Source organism: Panthera leo, chromosome B2, assembly GCF_018350215.1.
Source record: "Panthera leo isolate Ple1 chromosome B2, P.leo_Ple1_pat1.1, whole genome shotgun sequence".
Lineage (NCBI taxonomy): Eukaryota > Metazoa > Chordata > Mammalia > Carnivora > Felidae > Panthera > Panthera leo.
The window spans coordinates 43,882,781-43,903,497 of NC_056683.1; the positions used below are offsets into that span (position 1 = coordinate 43,882,781).

The window sequence follows — 20,717 nt, forward strand, 5'->3', positions numbered from 1 at the left end:
GGGTCTTCAGCAGTCTCCCTGTGCTCCTGTAAGTGCCACTCCAAAACTGAACCTCCCCCTAGAATATTAGATAGAAAGAATACCCTCAAAACTCTGACTCAAACATTCATTATGCTCTATAAGTCTGTGGACTTCATCCAAGTAAAATTCCCCTGGGAGCTCCAGGCTCCAGGCCAGGAACAGGAAGTTGCCAGGGTAACGTGGGGACACAGAGTACCTTGGAGGGATCAGAGAAAAAGCAGAGCGCTGTCATTGACCAGGAAGAAGACCTCTGAAGACAAGAGTCATCCATCCACATCTGAAACCTGTGGCCATCATCTGTTCTTGGAGAGGGCACCCTGAAAGACCTCCAGAGACCGGGATATACAGAGAGCAGAGCTGTAAGGGAGCAAGAGAGACAGATGGGTCCTGCAGAGACAACCCTTAGTAAATAAATCCCAGCCACTAGGGCAAGGTTCTCCATTAACTTAATAAAAATTTCGTCTCAAATAAGGAGAAATCTCTTTTTTGTATAAGGTGAGGACAAGTTTTGTACTCTGACCCAGGTTTGGCTTAGAGCTTATAGTGGTTATCAACGTCCCTATTTAACCTCACAGTTGATACCTGAGAGTAGACGCTAGGATGAGAGGTGGAGTTTATTCATTGCTCCCACTGCTTAACTGATTAATACTCATTTCCACTCTTTTTAAAGAGAAAAAGCATGGAAACTTGCCCAGGACAGTGTTTAATTTCCCAGGTGGCAAAGGAGGAAACACTGATTTATTTAAAGAGAACAGCAGTTGCTTACATGCATTTGGAGTATGATAAATGGGGATTTCATATACATAATTATGTATACAAGGAGTCTTTTTCCATGTTACCCGACTTTCAAACTTAAATTGTGCCTATAAGTGACACTTTCAAGACCCATGGAATTTTCTACTTGTTCCTCATACGGACTTTAATTCTGGGAGTCATAAGCCCCAGTTTACTTTTCCAGGAATGCAGACATCTTTTGTTTGATGTAGGATCTAAACCAGGGTACATTTTGTACAATTGTGAAGTGCAGTTGTCCAGCAGGTAAGTTTGCTTCTAAATGCCAGTTACTTTTATCCTGCGGTCTGTTGTTAGAAGTTTTAAGTGTTTAGGATGCGCATATGTGAGTGTGGTCTATATTTGCATACATGCATCTACAGGTATTATTTATGTGTGTGTCGATTCAGTCTGATGGTTGGATGTGAGCTTAAACTGCACCCAGAGCATAGGGGCACCCGGGTGGCTCAGTCGGCTAAGCGTCCAACTTCAGCTCAGGTCATGATCTTGCCGTCCGTGAGTTCGAGCCCCCCATCGGGCTCTGTACTGACAGCTCAGAGGCTGGAGCCTGCTTTGGATTCTGGGTCTCCCTCCCTCTATCTCTGCCCCTCTCCTGCTCACGCTCTGTCTCTCAAAAATAAATAAATATTAAAAAAAAACAACTGCACTCAGAGCAGAAGTCTTCAATGCCAGCTATAGTAGAATCACCTGGGGAGCTTTTAAAAGTCTTGATTATCAAACCAGAGAAATCCAAATAAGGTCTGTGGTCTTCTGGTTACCAACAGGATTCCAATGTCAGTTCCTTGGCGTTGATCTTGCCACTGGGAAAAGTTGTCACGAGAGACTTCTCTGCATTATCTTTGCAACTACTTGTGAGTCTGTAATTATTTCAAACTATAAAGTTAAAAAAATGCTGATGCGTGGGCCATGTGCTGGACCAATTAAACCAGAAGTTCTTAGTGCGAGACCCTGGAATCAGTCATTTTCAAAGCCCCCCCGGTGATTGACAAGTGAGGCCAAGGTAGAGAGTCACCGATCTTTTCTTTTCTTTTTTTTTTTTTTTTAATTTTTTTTAACGTTTATTTATTTTTGAGACAGAGAGAGACAGAGCATGAACAAGGCGGGGTCAGAGAGAGAGGGAGACACAGAATCAGAAGCAGGCTCCAGGCTCTGAGCCATCAGCCCAGAGCCCGACGCGGGGCTCGAGCTCACGGACCGCGAGATCGTGACCTGGGCTGAAGTCGGACGTCTAACCGACTGAGCCACGCAGGCGCCCCACTGATCTTTTCTAAGTAGCTACCTGATGTCTACATATTTTATAGTCTCCTCACACACCACTTATCAGTTTAATAGTAACGAAGCACATTTCAATTACTAAACAAAATATTTATTATGAGCTTTCTAATGTTCTAGGAAATCCATATATGTTTTAGGCAGAATGCTATGCTAACTTAATCAACAATTCCCAAATTACATTTGAATAGACATTAGATCACCCTAAGGGTTTCCCAACATTTGTTCACAGTGGCAGGAATGAACATGCTATTACTGCATGAAGACTTAAATTAGTGTTGTAAATAAAAAGAGAAACACTTTTCCCACAATTAAAGCTGGTCAAAAATAAAAGAATATTGTATTTGTTAATACCTACTGAACTTCAAAACTTTTGCAATGCACAACCAGAATTTGTCTCCCCAAATAATGAATGAAAGCAAAAAACCTTATTTAGATATCAGCTTGAAATGAAGGTGAATTTGCAATAAATTTACTTCTCAATCTAAAATTCGATAGCTCTGGTCTTAACTGCTGTGTATCAGCCCTGTGGGATGTTTCTTATTAAAAGACTCTCAGGAAATCTTCTCCGTGCAGCCATATGCATACAGACTGAGAAGAAATATTGCAAAAAAAAATGGAAAACTGCAAAATGAGGGAAGTTCATCATTAGGTCGTTGCTTCCTTTATTGGCAAAATAGAGTGTATTTCAAACACTGAAGCATTCCATGGTCAGGAAACCCACAGAGGTTTCTTAAGAGGCTAAATTGGTCACGTAGCTCCCACTCACCACTGGCTAAAAACATGTGTCCAGTAGGGTTCTGCACAGGAAATAAGTAAGTTCCCGTATAATAGGATGAGAAATAAACTGCTCAAGAGGAATAAAGTGAAAATCGAAAGTGAAAAAAAGAAGAGAAATTTTTTCCACAATAATAACTGCCAACTGCATGTTCACATATATAATTTGATAGGTTAAGCAACGTAAAAGAAATAAAACTTGGTATCTAATAATTTATACTTTATCTTAACCTAACACCTACATTGACATCAATCACCAAAGAAGCCTAAGGACACTGGCTGTCTGTGAGATCACCATGGGAGTAGGCTTGCTATTTTTTTTTAAGAGCAGGTAATATTTTTTTAATGTTATTTTTAGTTTTGAGAGAGAGAGACAGAGCGCGAGCAGGGTAGGGGTGGAGAGAGGGAGATACAGAATCAGAAGCAGCCTGCAGGCTCTGAGTCTGACATGGGGCTCGATCATGACCTGAGTCGAAGTTGAACGCTTAACCGACTGAGCCACACAACCTTTCCGAGAGCAAGTAATATTTTTATTACAAGTTCTCAGAAAGGCAAATTTAGGACAAACACAAGCAGACATGGTAGCCAATTCAAAGGCGTATTAAATGGAGTTATTTCACCTACATTCACACCTTCTTAGCCCAGTTTAAGATCTGATCTCTTTTTCTAGTTACCATTGAACTAGATGGGCAGTCAAATCTTCCAGGCCCATGATCGCAAACATCTGTGGGGACCGAGCACACAAGGAACTAGGCAGAAATACATGGAAAACATCCACAATATCAGGTCTGTGGTGAACAGATAAAGCGCGGAGCACATCATTGTCTTCTTATTTTTTTTTAACGGATATACAATTTACATATAAAATACGAGTTTCACGTGTACAGCAAAATGATCTGATATCAGTGTATATTGTGAAATGATCACAGTAAGTCCAGTAACATTCATCACCACACTGAACTACAATTTTTTTTCTTGTGGTAAGAATTTTTTTTTTTTAAGTTTTACTTAAGTTGCAGCTAGTCAACATACAGTACAATATTAGTTTTAGGTGTACAATACAGTGATTCAACTCCTCAATAAAATACCCAGTGCTGATCACAACACAAGTGCACTCCTTAATCCTCATCACCTATTGAACTCACCCCTCCACCCACCTCCTCCCTGATAAGCCTCGGGCTGTTCTCTAGTTAAGAGTCTGTTTCTTGGTTTGCTTTCCTCTCTTTTTCTTCCCGCTTTGCTCATGTGTTTCTGAAATTCCACATATTAGTGAAATCATATGGTATTTGTCTTTCTCTGACTGATTTAATTTGCTCCAAAAAATACTCTCTAGCTCCTTCTATGTCACTGTAAATGTCAAGACTTCGTTTCGTTTGATGGCTGCGTAATATTCCATTCTATATATGTACCACATCTCCTAATCCATTCATCAGTCAATGGACACTTGGGCCACTTCCATAATTTGGCTATTGTAGATAACACTGCTATAAAGCTATGAGAACTTCTAATATCTACTCTCCTAGCAACCTTCAAGTATAAAATACAGTGTTGTCAACTGAGATTTGCTATTTCCAACTGAGATCCTTGGCCATACATGGCCATGCTTCTCAGATCTTATTGTGTCCCAATTCACCTGAGGGTCTTATAAAAACACAGAATCTGGATCAGAAGGTCTGGAGTAGGACTGAAATTCTACACATCTAACACCTCCCAGGGGCTGTGCCCACTGCTCCTCCAGGACCGTGTGCCCAGGAGCCAGGCACGACAGCCCCCAATGTGGGCATCCAGCAGACTGAGTCAGGCTACTGTGTTACCTGAGTGACCAGGTGAAGGCTGTGGTCACTCTAAACTATCTCGTCACACCCACCCTCGCACAGCATATGCCTTTATGACAGTGGCGTCGATAATTATATCCCAAGAATGAGGCAGCAGGGCAGAAGAGAAGGTGATAAAGCTAGCCCAGGTCCTTTTTGGTCTTTAAATAACCTCAGATATGCTTCATTTACTCTTAGTGACAAATTAAGAACTATATCCTTTTTAAAAGTATAAATAGAAATAGGAATCTGAAATTATGGATTACTCAAAATCTTAAAGTTCTCATAGAATTCTGTGCTTTGATTTCTTATGTGTTTTAGTGCTTTAGGATGAGATATCCTATTCCTGGCCCAAAATAAACAGACAAACATGCTTTATGACTTGTAGAATTGGCACAGTAATATCAATATTATCTCTTTTATATGTCACAAATATGTCTACTAACCATTTTGAAAGAAATTTTAAAGTAAACGTATATGGCAAAGCATGAGACTACCGGCTATTTATTCTGGATCAAAAAGACCACTCTGAGAATAAGACGAAAGCTAGTGTCTCTTCTCCAATAGGAAGACGCAGAAGCAAGTGGTTCATAGAAGTCCCACCATGGAGGCTGCAGGGTTTAGTAGAAGCCATTCTGGATTCTGAGGGGGAGGCTCTGACTCCTGTGTCAACGAAGCCTGATGTGGGGCCAGTGGCTTCCCTATGCCAGCCCTTGGCATCCTCTTCTGTAAGTTAAGAAGCAGTGGTGGCTATGATCCTATTCCCTCTAGAAAGCCATGATGAAACCCAACCTCACTCAGCTCAGATGCTACAGCTTAAAATACCTTTAAAAGCCACTGATTCTCCAACTAGTTCATACATCACGCAAAACCTAGTATCACAAAGCAGCTAGTCGTTAACACAGCTTTGGGAAATCCACCGTGCTACCATTTCCATTGCTCACTGGGTAACCTAAGAAATGCATCGTTTACTTCCAAGAGTTCCAAGGAAGGCAGAGAAATGAAAAGATGTTGAGCAATGACTAATGGCTCAGATAAAGCTTGAGGTGACCTCCAGAGTCCGATCCAAGGAACCTAAGATAGCCCTTTGGTTCAAGTGCTTGAAAATCAAAGTGGGGAAATAATGTATCTCCAGGCTTGGCCTGAGTGGCCAAGGGGCTGGTCTACTTCTCCATTTGGGCTGGCTGAGCCTTTCTTTACTGACCCAGCTGGCTGAATCTCCAACCTGCCACCTCCAAAGGGCTGCCTCAGGAAAAGGAAGGTTGCAGAGTAGTCTTAGAACATCTGCCATGAAGACACAGATAGGAGTCATTCTGAGGGCCAGAAAAGGCTCACATGATGGCCCTACTTCACAGCCTTGTGAAGGAAACTCTTGGAAACTGAGTCAGTGAGTCAGTGACTAAAATAGGATGCATGGCAAGAAGGATCGTAATTTTTGCTCGTCTTCACACACTTGCCCAGCTCGGTAAACTGAATTGACAAATATAAAGCCCAATTGTGATTCATGTTTCTCCTCTGATCTTGTGCTGACTTGGAACCCATGATGTGGCTGTCCTCTCTTGTCCTATTCTTTAGGTCGGCTGTAGGCCTTCCCGCTAGCTCGGTGATTTAGGGCCACACTCCCTGAGACTTGGATTTCATTAGTCTGGCATAAAGCCTGGATGGTGGTATTTAAGTTCTCTCAAATGGTCCCAAGGTGCCTACGAGGTTGAGATCCTCTTTTCCAGCCCACCAGAAGTTTCCTGGGGGAAACCGCTCCTCTCAGATAGAGGTGCATTCCTTATGGCCAGAGAAGCATGGATAGAGACACCTGTGCAGATCCATGCTCTGGCGGACTGGAAAAGCTCTGCAAGGGGGATGCTGGCATTCGCAATGTCATTGAGGAGAAAATTGGGAGTCAGAGAGGGAGGGAAAGTTGCCCAACGTCCTAAAATGAGTAAATGGGAGACATGCAATTCTAACTCAGGGCCTGGCTTTTCACACACCAGCACGCTGTCTCCCTGCAATGACCACATACGGAGTGACAGATACTGCTGTGTCATACATTGTCCAGACCAGGCATTTCACCCCCCTTATGAGATCAACATTGTATTACAGCCATTTTACCAAATAAGAGAACTGACACTCAGAGGGGTTAAAGGACCTAGCCAAGTTCAATGGTTAGATATAATAAATAGCACTTCCAGTCTTCCCAATATTTATTTTCTGAGGCCAGTCTTGATTCATTCAGTTCTCCTTATAATTCTGTTGTGATGAACTTGGTCCTCCCCTGCTATGCAGGCTGAAGATCACTACCAGGGATTAGGATGTGTCACCAGTAAGGGATAAGTGGAGCAGGCTGCCGCACAAGCTGCCACTGACCAAGACCTGAGGGCCCAGCTGGCCTTCGGCTGAAGATAGAATGACAAACTCATCCCACTGTGCTTGAGTCTGCCTCAGTATTAACACTGCAAGTGCTGCATTCTGGAACCCCCTCAGTCTTGGGAAAACCAGGATGGTTGGTCATCCTAGATGAAGACAGACCTCAGGGCAATTAAATGGGAGTTGAGACGGCTGGACCCGGGGCTTGCCATTAGAGGAGTCATTAGTCAGGACCTAGAGAAGTATCCACATCTGGCTATGTCTTTAATTTTTTGTTAATGTTTATTTATTTTTGAGAGAGACAGAGACAGAATGCGAGTGGGTTAGGGGCAGAGAGAGAGGGAGGCACAGAATCCGAAGCAGGCTCCAGGCTCTGAGCTGTCAGCACAGAGCCCAACACGGGGCTCGAACTCACGAGCTGTGAGATCATGACCTGAGCCGAAGTTGGACGCTCAACCGACTGAGCCACCCAGGTGCCCCATGGCTATGTCTTTAAAATTCAGGCGGAGGGGCACCTGGGTGGCTCAGTCGGTTAAGCGTCCGACTACAGCTCAGGTCACGATCTCGCGGTCTGTGAGTTCGAGCCCCGCGTCGGGCTCTGGGCTGATGGCTCAGAGCCTGGAGCCTGCTTCCGATTCTGTGTCTCCCTCTCTCTCTGCCCCTCCCCTGTTCATGCTCTGTCTCTCTCTGTCTCAAAAATAAATAAACGTTAAAAAAAAACATAAAATAAAAAAAATAAATAAAATTCAGGCGGAAATGTGGAGGTGGCTCATAAAAAATAGTCCGTAATCATCACCAAGATAATTTATGGAATGGAAACCAGTCCTTAGCTCCGGAGTTAGTTACTGGCTAGCAACATTTAGTTAATGATTGTAAATATATCATGGTAATAAAACATAAAACATTCACATATTGCTTATTGTATGCCAGGTACTGAGTGCTTTAAAACCCATATTCACCATTTAATCCCCTCGGGAACCCCACAAGGGAGGCCCTAGTGTTCTCTCTGTTTTAGAGATGAAGTTGCACAAGCCCAGAAAGGTTGACATGTTCAAGGTCACATAGCTAGTGAGTGTTGAGGCTAGGATGGTTTTAATTGTTCATAAGGATTTCTTAACTAGGATACCAAACCTCTGGCAGGTGTTAGCAACAGGAATTGCAAACTTTCTGGGAAAGGCAGACCACATAGGGAAGAGGCTAGGACAAAGAAATGTGTTTGAGGTGGTTTGGGTTTCACCCTGTCCAGGGCAGGAAGAGACTCGGAATGTCTTGGAGTTGCTCCCAACTTCCAGCCAAGATATTATCTTTCCTTCCCCTCACCAGAGGACGCATAGGCTTAATGTGAACTGGAAAAATCTATCCGGTCACCTCAGAACTAATTTTTGTATCAAATCTTTAGTGTATTTTTACAACATGCAAATCACAAGTACAGACGGAAAATTCAATAACGTTATAATCCTGGTGGTGCCCTAGGTCTAGGATGACATTTATCTAGGCAAAAGCATTTTTGTGGTCCTAGGAGTGGTGGTTGTGGCATTTTAAAGCCGCATTAGACCCTGCTGCAGAAATCCTTTCTTCTACTTTTGTAAATCCTGTGGAGTGAGACAGAATTTATCAAGTCAATGAAAAATACACTTCAATAATGACCAAACTGTGTGTGGGGGGCCTCCTGCCCACTAACTGTCACAAGCACATTTCAGGAAAGCTTCTCTGGGCAGCTTATTTGAGGAAGGGATAGTGGCGGAGGAAGGGAAGAGACCCTCTCCCCTCGATGGTCACCTGGCACCCGGATGTCTCCAAGAGCTGGCCCAAGAGCCTGGGATTCTCCCACCCTTGACCTTCTCTAGTCTTAACTGGCACGTCCTCCATTAAAACATGAGTGCCTGGTATAATGGGAACATTAGCAGGCACCAAGCCCTGGACATGAATTTTTGGAGAGGAGTTTTCCCATTTTCCCATCTATAAAGTGAGGCATTACACTTGATGAAGAATTCTCAACCTCCCCCATGTATCAGGGAAGAGGCCTTTTTACAACCTACAGATGCCCAGGCTCCATGAGATTTGGTTTCAATTGGTCGGGAGTAGGGCCCAAGAATGGCAATTGTTAGAGTACAAGGTGATTTGAATATGCTGCCCATGGTGGTTTCCATCAGTGGTTCCAAGCCCAGGCTGCACAGTAGAACCACCCAAGAGATTAGGAAAGATTCCAGTGCCCAGGGCACACTCCCAGCCAATGAAATCAGAATCCTCAGGGGTGAAACCCAAGCACGATATTATTTTTTGGTTTTTGTCATTTTTTAATGTTTATTTTTGAGAGAGAGAACACGCGTGTCCATGAGCAGGGGAGGGAAGGGAGAGAGGGAGACAGAGGATCTAAAGCAAGCTCTGTGCCATCAGGGCAGAGCCTGATGCTGGGTGCGAACCCAAGAACCATGAGATCATGACCTGAGCCAAACGCTCAACCGACTGAGCCACCCAGGTGCTCCAAGAATCCGTATTGTTTAAAGCTTCCAGGTGATTCCAACATGCAGCCAGAGTGAAGCATCACTGGGCCAGGTGATGGCTAGAGGCCCCTCACAGCAGGAGAATCCTACTGTGTTTACAGTCTTGTAGTCCCTCCATGTCTAGTGCTCTGTATTTCCTTCTAATGCAGTTCGTGCCCAGACGTGAGCATATCAGAATCACATGGAGAGTTTGTAAAAACACAGCCTTCTGTGCACCCCCTTGCACCTCAGAGGTTCTGACTCATTAGCTCTAGGATAAGGACACAAGAATTTATGTTTCTAATGAGCTCTCAAGTGATGCTATTGTCACTCCAGAGGTCACACTGTGGAGACCACTGCTCTAAGGCACGGTGAGCACCAGATTTCAGCATCACTAAGAAGAAAACCCAAGACAAGTCATTTTTGTTGGAGACAAATAATCGGTTTGAGAAAAACAATTATACAGGGCTGCCAGGATCAGCCCCGTAGGCAGTCTGGATGGTTACGGCGCGTGGAGGCACTGGGCACTCCAGTGTAAAGTGGATGAGAAATGAGAAGACTTCATCTCTGTCCACACTGGGCCTCTAGCCTAGAGCTATCTGCCAGTTCAATCGCAGAAGGAAGAAATGGCAGGGCATGTGCTGATTTCATCAATAATTTCATTCTTTTTGTCAGAACTCGTCAGTGAATCTGTTTATAATGTTTCAACTATTCATATTTTATGAACTGGGTTATTTATGATAGTCTTCTAGGCATATATATGGATACATTCAAGTTCTGTCCCAACATGTAAAAAGTGCACAATCATGGCTCTGAATGATTTGGGATGCTCAAAAGATGGAACAGTCAAGAATGGGGAAAAGTACATGGTAGGGGAGGGAGGGGGAGATGGACATACATTAAGCATCACTTGTGTGACCATATCTTGCTTAACTCTCATCAAAACTAGTTTGATAACAGGAGTCACAATGTACAGATGCTAGAACCAAGGGTCAGATATCCCAAATCATTAGTCCAAGTGTCTGGAACTCCCAGGAACAAGAGCCAAGATGTGAACCTGGGCATGTCTGACTCCAAGGCCTAGGCACATTCCAATGCTATATCTCTTGCCCCTCACTCCATATACACCCTGTCCCTTTGTTTCACCTACTCAGGGGCTCTGGAAATCATCAGCTTTCCTGATCCAGGGCTTCACAAACTTTCACGTGATGATAATCCCTGAGGGATCTTGTGAAAAATGCAGGTTCTGGGGCACCTGGGTGGTTCAGTCGATTAGGGGTCTGACTTCGGCTCAGGTCATGATCTCACAGTTCTTGAGTTTGAGCCCCGTGTTGGGCTCTGTGCTGACAGCTCAGAGCCTGGAGCCTGCTTTGGATTCTGTGTCTCTTCTCTCTGCCCTTCCTCTGCTCATGCTTTGTCTCTCTCTCTCTCTCTCTCTCTCTCTCTCTCTCAAAAATAAGTAAACATTAAAAAAATGTTAAAGAAATTTAAAAATGCATAGTCTATGATGGGACCTAGGATTCTGCATTTTTAAACCAGCTAGCAGGTGATGCAGAGGCTGCTGGTCCATGAATTACACTTCATATCAAGGTTTTAGGAGGTGTGGGTTGAAAGACAGCTTTATGTAAATGAGAAGGGGCAACAATAAACTTTCAAAAGAACTGTTTTGAAGGAGACGTTGTTGGCTTAAGAAATGGAGGCTCATTAAGAAATGGGGCAGAGGCAGGGTTTACAAGATACAAAAACAGCTGGTTACATTTTGGTTATAAATGGTCAAACAACCATCTGTTTGGTACCAAATAGGCAAATGAGCCACATTCTGTACTGGGTTCAATCCCATGAACTTTCAGGTGGCTACAGTGGGGAAGAATCTGGAAAGGCGATTTACCTGTTGATACAAAGGAGAGAAGTGCACTCATGTATGGTTCTAATGTATGTTTTTAAATGCATTAAATTTGTACGGTGGTGGTTGCAGAGTGACAACATAATGACAGGTCTTCTCCGTACCCCCATGTAGGTGTACTTGACCTGGGTTTTTAGAAAAATAATTCAACCATACACGGCAATGGTGCTTTGTGTCAAAATATCTGGATGCTCTTTCAATCACAAAGTGGTTGTAGGCTCAATCGTGTTCCAAACCAGTGCCAGTAGTTTTCAAATACTTCTTTGCTTCCGGAATTTCCTACGGGTTGCGGCCCTGACATGGTAAAGAGGAAATCGATTTGGCTGCACAGCAGGCCCAGAGTATGAGAAGTGACACGGAGAACACTGTCCTGGGGGAAGGGCGAGAGAAAGTTGAGCTGCCTGGAAGGAGACTGAAAATCAAAGTGAAAGAAGCTGAAATCTCTGGGGACAAGAAGCAAGAGGGAGTAGCTAGCCGCCAACAGAGTCTGTAGGAATACAAAGAAACAGAGAGCTATTTGACAAGGGCCAGCTTTTAAACTAAGAAACAGACAGCTATACCGGCTTCAGTTGCACTACCTTAATCTCAATTCACACTAGGTTCCCACAATGCCCAAAATCCAGGTAAAAGGTAAAAAAATCAACCAGGTATTTTTATTTAAGAAAATTTTTTAGGAATAAAAAAACTAGTTTAACTGTTGCTATTGTCTGAAATAAGGATTGAACAAGCTATTTAGAAGTCATGTTGATGTTGCCTTGGGCTCCTGACTTTGCCACGGAACCTGAATACAAATCGAGATTATAGTTGAATAAAATGACAAGTCTGTCTAGTGAAAGAAAGAGATCTCTTTTAAGTTCGGAAAATCAACACTTTGGTATAGTGTGCTTGACTCAAGAACTAGGTGCCATTTTTTGCTGGGGTGAAGTGACACCTAGATTTGTTGACGTATGGATCAGTTTAAATTTTCTTGGCAGAAATAATGCCATGAGGTTATTTGTCTTTATACAGTCCCTGCCGCTAAAGGTTTTATTTCAGATCAGAAAGATGGGAGATATTATTGGTGCCTAAGGAGGTTTTAGGGGAATCCCATGGCCATTCTTCTTTAAAAATGAGAACTTAACCTTTTTCTCGGAACTTTTCAAACACCTACCATCATGGTTTGAGAAGTTTTAAGAGACAGAGAAAAACATCGATAAAACAGAGGTTTGCAATTCAAATCTTTACTGAAGCCTTGGACTTTGAAATATATTTCACCTCACAATCTGACTCTGATCAATTCATATGGATGAGTGTGTTGAGAAGGATTCTGAGGTCTCCTATTGAACAGCATTAAGAAGTGATGTTTGTCATAGACCTAACTTAGTATAATGACAATACCTCTGCTGTGAACTTGTCACCCACTCTGGGACCATACATGATCAAAAACTTTACATTTAAACGGGAAACTTTATTAATAACTTCTTTCCTGCTCAAGAGAAGTGAATCTAAACAACATGGATTTTTGTTTAGAGAAAATGAATGGACCAACCAGGATCTTCTGCAAATCGTAAACGCTGTAGGATTTCCCCTTCATTATATGGTAAGGTGATGTTGATCAGTGGGGTGACAAACCAGATAAATCCTTGAGGAGGTGGCAATCTTAGACTGCCACAAGCTTCTCATGCAGCAGGCTGACCATTTCCTTTACTAAAGCCTGCATTATGCTAGTAATTTGATTATGTCATGGTTCTATACTTTCATTTTGCATTCTTTCACCCTCTGGCTGTAACTTGTCTTCAGACGGGAAGTCCAAATAACCTAAGGAAAGGCATGATGATACACATGGACCCAGATGATATTTTCTTCGTGATCAGAGAGAAGACAAGTCACTTTGCAGCAGTTTTCTCCCTTATGAGCATTTTCATTGTTAACGGAATAAATATATTTCTTCATGCCAAAATGTATCCACAGCATCCTGTTCTCATGGCAAACGCACGGAAAACTCAGTGAAGCCTGCCATAGCCCATTCCTTCCCTCAGGGTATATAGCACGGATAACACACGGATTTTGAACTATCATTTACTATACACGGTACTTGTATGGTGTGATACAGAAATTTTTAAGACTAACTTTAATAACAGAAACTTTTTAAGGAGTAGGCCTCCTGTTCAATGGCATGTGACGATAATTATGCCTTTTTAAAAAAAAAATAGACTAATCCAGTAGTATAAAGGGGAAATTGGTAGGAAACTCAAGTTCATATGAAAACCATCACCTCTTTTGGTGAAGCAGAGAATTCATCATTTACTTTCAAATAGCGAAGAACACTATATCAGGGTCTAAATGTGCTGTTTCACTTGACTTTCTTTTCTTGCGTGTATCCTAGATCGTATTCCGAGGTTCTACCACATGCGCATTGTCTAACTTAGCTGAACACAGGCTGCAATATAATGAACTGTAAGTACACTTCAGGAGTTTGAAAAGAAAATTCAAAGAAATTATCATTTCTAATCTCACAATTTGCCAACTTCGTGAATTCCAACTTAAAAATGCATTACTCTTTAAAAACAAACAAACAAACAAAGCTAAATCATACTCAAAATAAGAAACGAGGGCAGTAAATTAAAACAAAAGTGGGGCGTCTGGGTGGCTCAGTCAGTTAAGCGTCCGACTTCAGCCCAGGTCATGATCTCACGGTTCGTGGGTTCGAGCCCTGCGTTGGGCTCTGTGCTGACAGCTCAGAGCCTGGAGCCTAGCTTCGGATTCTGTGTCTCCCTCTCTCTCTCTCTCTCTGCCCCTCCTCAACTCACGCTCCGTGCCTCTCTCTCAAAAGTAAATAAACATTAAAAAAAAAAATTAAAAACAAATAAATAAATAAAACAAAAGTGAGAAGTAAAGAGAAAATTCAAAAGATCGATAAATAGGAATCGACCTTAAAGGATAAGGAAGGCCTGTGATTTATCCTCTTATATATGCATCGAGGAGCTTACCCGCAAAACCACAGAAATGAATGACCTAGTAGACAAGGAAGTTAACTGTATTTCATGGTGGCACTTGCTTATTATCTCTGGGACTTCCTTTGTCACTTATTTTATAGAGGCGTAACTGCAAAGCATGGTTAAAAGATGTTGTGTGTTGGTTTGATGTCATTTCAAATCCACTTGTTTATGACCAAAGTGGTTTTAATTCAGTTATGACAAAGACCCCCCCAAAAAAGTCGTTCTGATATAAGAATGAAGTAAAGTTGTGTCAGGATGTCATCTGGTGAGATGACATCTGGTGAGATGTTTTCACTGATAACTCAAACGCTCAGCTGCTGAGGGGCCCCACTGGTGACTTAAAGATAATAACAAGTGAAGAAGCAACTATGGCAAGGGACATTTAGACTACAAATACCAGGAGTTTGTGAGGACTGTCAAGAGAGTGTTCGGTCTGGGCAAAGCAACTCTTTGTTGATATAAAATAGCAAACTGGGTGTAGCCCCTCTGGAAAACAGTATGGATGTTCCTCAAAAAATGCAAAATAGAACTACCCTGCTACCCAGCAATAGATAGCACTATTAAGAATTTATCCAAAGGATATAGGAGTGCTGATTCGAAGGGGCACGAGCACCCCAATGTTCATAGCAGAGCTATCAACAATAGCCAAATTATGGAAAGAGCCCAAATGTTCATCGACTGATGAATGGGTAAAGAAGATGTGATATATACATACAATGGAATATTAGTCGGTAATCAAAAAGAATGAAATCTTGTCACTTGCAACAATGTGGACAGAACTAGCGGGTATTATGCTAAGTGAAATAAGTCAGCCAGAGAAAGATAAATATTATATGATTTCACTCATATGTGGAATTTAAGAAACAACAGATGAACATAAGGGAAGGGAAGGCAAAAGAAGTTAAAAAGAGAGAGGGAGACAAACCATAAGAGACTCTTAAATACAGAGAACTGAGAGTCGCTTGAGAGGTGTTGGGTAGGGGGATGGGCTAAATGGATGATGGGCATTAAGGAGGGCACTTGTTTGGGATGAGCACTGGGTGTTATATGTAAGTGACGAATCACACAATTATACTCCTGAAATCATTATTTCACTGTATGTTAACTAACTTGGATTTAAATAAAATAAAAAAAAATAGCTCTCTGAAATGGCAAGGTTTCATTTTTTTTTAAGGCAGAGTAATAGTCCATTGTATATTCATGCCACATTTTCTTTATCCATTCATCTACCAATGAACAGTTGGGTTGCTTTCATATCTTAGCTATTGTAAATAATGAAGCAACATAGGGATGCATATATCTTTGTGAATTAGTGCTTTTCTTTATCTGGGTAAATACCCAGTAGTGAAATTACCAGATCATATGGTATTTCTATTTTTAATTTTTTGAGGAACCTCCATACTGTTTTCCACAATGGTTGTAACAATTACATTCCCACCAATGGTACACGAGGGTTCCCTTTTCTCCGCATCCTTGTCAACACTTATTATTTCTTGCCTTTTTGATACCTGACATTCTGATTGGTGTGGGGTGACAACCCCCTCATGCTAAGTGAAATAAGTTGGACAAAGAGAGACAGACACCATATGATTTCACTTATATGTGGAAGCTAAAAGACAAAATAAATGAACAAACAAACAAACAAAACAACAGACTCTTAAATACAGAGAACAAATTGATGGTTGCCAGAGGGGAGGTAGGTTCGGGAATAGGTGAAGGTACAACCTTCATTAAGAGGCACCGACTTCCAACTATAAAATAAACAAGTCGTGAAGATGAAAAGTACAACATAGGGAATAGAGTCAATAATATTGTAGGTAATAACTTTGCGTGGCGACAGACGGTGACTACTCTTACCGTAGTGAGTACTGAGTAGTATATAGAATGGCCCAATCACTATGTCTTACACCTGAAACGAATAGAGCATTGTATTTCAACTCTTAAAACTGTACTGTATTTCCACAATTAAAAAAAAAAAAACTTAAAAAATTGAAACATAAAATAGCTCTCTGAAGACCTTGGAGCAATTAGCTCTTGACATGGTAAAGGCTACTCTTTTATGGGCAGTGGCATCAGAGCAATCTCCTGAGAGGATTATCTTGCCCATCAACACCAGCACCATCGTTCCCTAGCGACCTGCTCTAGCAATAACGGACTTCTACTTTTTGCACTGGCAGCTGGACCTCAGCTTTTGGTTGGCTAAGCTATCTTTCCTAAGTACCGACTCGCATAAAAGTATACCTCGACTAAATTCGATGCTATTCCTTTCATCTCCCCTTGCCTGGAACAATAGTGTGATTAATGTATTATTGATTTGGCATATGTGATTTCTTCAGTAGTTGCTTACGAGACATCACCCTGTATGATACTGGCTTGTGAAATTATTATACTTCCCACAGTGAATCTGTGTTAAATAAACTATTGACGAAGACAGTCTCAGTCTCTGAGCATTAATTTGTCTCCCAAAACAAAAAAACAAAAGATTATTTTAAAAAGGTAAAATCATGACACTCTTACAAATATAAAATGAAAGGTTTTATTTAACTCACTATATAATGTGTAATATATATTTCACTTCTCTCCTTTAGCCGGCGGATGGTTTTCCATAGCTCACTAGAAAACATGAAGTCCATACAAACTCCTCTGGGCCTTTGTCCCAACACTGGGGTCTTTTTCCTGCCTGATGGTATCTGCACCTCTGCCCTCACTGGCCCAGCTGTAGACATCATCCCCTCAGGCATCTTGTCTCAGGGACCTTTTTCCCCCTTCTACTCTGAGCACCCTTTGCCTAGCTATCACTAATCCTTGCTCCCCCTTCTCCAAGCCTGGCTCAAATGACCTTCTTGTGGAACCTTGCTGACAACCCACCTCCCATTTGGTATTTACTTCCCCACAGTCGTGTCCATGTGACATGCTGTCTCACTTTATCCTTTCCCGTCTTCTATCATCAGACCTTTCATGATAATCCACAGTCAGCATCTTGAACCGTGCCTCACATGGACAGACTCTGGGGAAATACATTTTCCAAAAAGTAAATTCAAGAATAGGGGTAAACAATAAATCAAAGCCCCAGAGAAGGTACAGTGGGGTTGGATGGAGGCACACAGGAGAGAATCCCACCTGGGGGAAAGTAGGCCAGTGGGGTAGAGGGATGGGAGAGGGCAACAATCTTTCCCATGGCAATCTTTGGGCTCTCTTCTTCTCTTTGGCCTTAAAATCCATACTTATGGGGTACTTTAGGACACTGAGCACAGGGTGGGGACTAAGCAGGCCTATGTAGGCCCATCTCTGAAGAACAAGCACACCTAACGTGAGGCCATGGAAACAAAAGTGACACCATTGGTGGTCACCAAGCCACTACTGGGCTGCCCCCTCCTGCTGAGCCTCCTCTCCCCATAGCCCCTTCCCTCTGACCCTCTCTTCCCATGACCCTTTCCCACTTGACCTCCAACTGCCCTTGACCCTCTCCTGCTGACCACCTTCCCATGACTCCCTTCCTCATGGCTCTCTTCCCAGGATGAAAGAGAAAAAACAAAACCAGTTTAAAAGAGAGATTAAAAGAGAATCCAAAGTGTAAACACGTACATATTTCAGGAATGTTGAAGTGAAATTGGTTAATAGATATGTTAAAAAATAAAACAACAGGTCTAAAATGGAGTCACTTATGCTAAGTCCCACATAACCAAACAGAGATTTAATTAGAGTCAGCTCTGCCAGAAATAGAATCTTAAACCAGTCCATCAGGAATCACCTGATCACCATTAGTTAGGTAATCTGCCTGCTAGACTCCTGCTATCCTCTATAAGGAGTAACCAACCTGCTTTTCCTGCCCAACATAACTTTTTAGTTCCTGTTCCCTTTTGCCTGTAAAATCCCTTAGCCTGGTATAGCTCTTGTGAGCTCTTTTCTATCTACTAAATTGTATGCGGCCTGATTCATGAATTGCTGAATAAAGGCAATTAGATCTTTAAAATTTACCCAGTTGAATTTTGTTTTTTAATATATACAAAACTGGCTTCTTCCACAATGGAGGAGGTAAATAAATTGAACCTCCATGAGAAAAGTCATTTGCATGTCTGTGGGCCATAACATTTGTATTGCTGTCTGTTGTCTACAATTTAGGTCTTAAACAGTTCAAAGACCCTGAAAGACTCAGAGACTCTATGGGATCAGATAACCAGGAAGGATATGTTAGACAATGTCTAGTTGTCATCGATGACATCCGGTCACCTTTTTGGTTCATTTCAACGTCTTTAACAATTTTTCCTTATAGTATATTGACTTATTCCATAAATTTGTTCTCTTCATGTTGGTTAACCTTTACAAAGAACTAAATAAAGAAAAGGGGCCAAAGGAGTACAAAGGTGTGACATGTAAAAGCAGATATAGGGGAACAAAACTTGCTACTCCCAAATGTGTCTCTTTGGCATGTGGATTATTTTAGGCTGATTATTTTTAAGAAGAAGAGGCTCCCCCTAACTGCCTAAAAGATTTAGACAGACAACCTGTATCAGGAAGGGACATATCACCATAGATAACCATAGTATAATATGAACTAGGGTGGTAGACGGGGAGGAACCTAACAGAATCTGTTTGTTAAAATTCCTGTCTTATTGTTTCTATGGGGCCAAGTAAACATTTGTTTACTCAGCACACATTTACTTTTCATCTTTCTGTACGTTGCTTTCCTTCCCTTGGAAGTCCCAGAGCCTTATCCCTTCTTAGTCCAGAATGATATATATACCTCATTTTGCCTGTCTTTGGAATCTCTAACGTTTATGTAGATTCCCCATATTGTATGTAGTTAAATTTGATATTCTCCTGTAAATCTTCCTGTCAATTTAATTCTTAGACTAGCCAAAAGAATCTTGAAGGATAGAGTGAAATATTTCCTCCTCAACACAGATCATACTTTCACAATGTAAATTTCCTCCCTGATTTTTTTTTTTTGTACTTACATAAGAACCCCTAACTGTTCTGGCCCTTTCAACATCACTGCCAAGATCACAAAGATAAGGAAAGGGAAAAGCTTGGAAATGTAAACTGATTTTTTTTAAATTAATATAGAAGGTTATCTGTAAACTACATACTCTGATATAACTCTAGGTTCTCCAATACTCACTAGCTTGTTGGTAACCAAAACACCACAGACTCCTGTTTCCACAGCTTGTGTGGGACTTGAGCTGTCTGATTAGCCTCACTCAGTCTGGCTTGAGACCTTAGGGATTATCTCCCAAACCTGTCCCTTAGTCTCTGCAACATGATGCATGCTTTCTCTTTTTCTCTGGCCAAGCTGGATGGTACGTACTGTTTGAGAAGTTGCTTGAGAACTCCTCACTGCTGCCCCTGCTGTTGATGCCCCCCATGAGTTTCAATGCCCCTACCTTGGCAAGTGCCCCGCCCCCGCCCCCCACCAACTACTATCCCTTAGGGACAAGGGAGGCCCCATCCTCCCTGGAGTCATTGGTGGGCCAAGGTTCCAGGAAGAAATGAACTTATATAATTCTCCTGCTTGCTCACTCTGCTTCAACCACCTCAGCCTCCTTGCTAGTCTTTGAACCCAGTGGGCACCCTCCAGCCTGTTCTCTCAGCCCAGACTATTCTTTCTCCAGGTACCAACATGAGCCATTCCCACATCTTTCAGGTTTTACTCAAATGTCACCTTCTTACTGAAGACTTCCCTGGCCATTCTTCCTAAAATTACAAGCCTTATCCCACCCCTACACTTACTACCACTCTGCCTTGCCTATCTGCTTATTTTCTTATCAGTTATCACAGTCCAACATAGTACATACTTTTACTTATCTCATTTCTTGTCTGATGAAGGGGAGCAGAATATATCATCCCAGAATATGCATCTTGGGCATAAGAGTTATTTTGAGCAGACTATTTTTGAGAAACAGCAGACACAGGAGAATCTCTGAAAACAGTCTATAAGCTACCCTTCAGTAAAAGAAATTTACGTAAATAAAGGAAATCTCCATTTGTAAGTGTCTTCCTCTCTGTACCAGGAAGTGAAACATGACTGTTGTCACAAGAAAATCTAATCAGTGAAGAAGACAGACTTAGATCGGCATAACAACCTTATCCCTGTTTACTGTGCTTTTCCTCGTAACCTCCAATAACTACCTCCAACCCCCACACACCCCGCCCCCTGCCCACCACACACAACTTCTTTTTCTTGGTATTTAGCAGAAGATGGTATTTAAGGTGGTAGCTGCAGCCACCTTGGGGGAGTTTAGCATTTTTCCTGGGTATCTCCCAAGTACACATGAGATACGAAACTTCTGTTTGTTTTTCTCTTATTAAAAGTGTT

At 42.0% G+C, this 20,717-nt stretch overlaps 1 protein-coding gene across 4 annotated transcripts in view; it reads right to left on the bottom strand.

Annotated features, from left to right (window-relative positions):
* RCAN2 (regulator of calcineurin 2) overlaps window positions 1-20,717 on the bottom strand; it is a 273,661-nt gene that overhangs the window by 125,788 nt on the left and 127,156 nt on the right. Inside the window, exon 2 of one of the 4 annotated variants that reach the window (XM_042938968.1) lies at window positions 218-378. The exons of the other annotated variants lie outside the window; for them this stretch is intronic. Within the exon in view, the coding sequence (XP_042794902.1) occupies window positions 218-298 (81 nt within the window). The 5' untranslated portion in view covers window positions 299-378. The remainder of the gene's footprint in view (window positions 1-217; window positions 379-20,717) is intronic. 4 annotated transcript variants of the gene reach the window in all.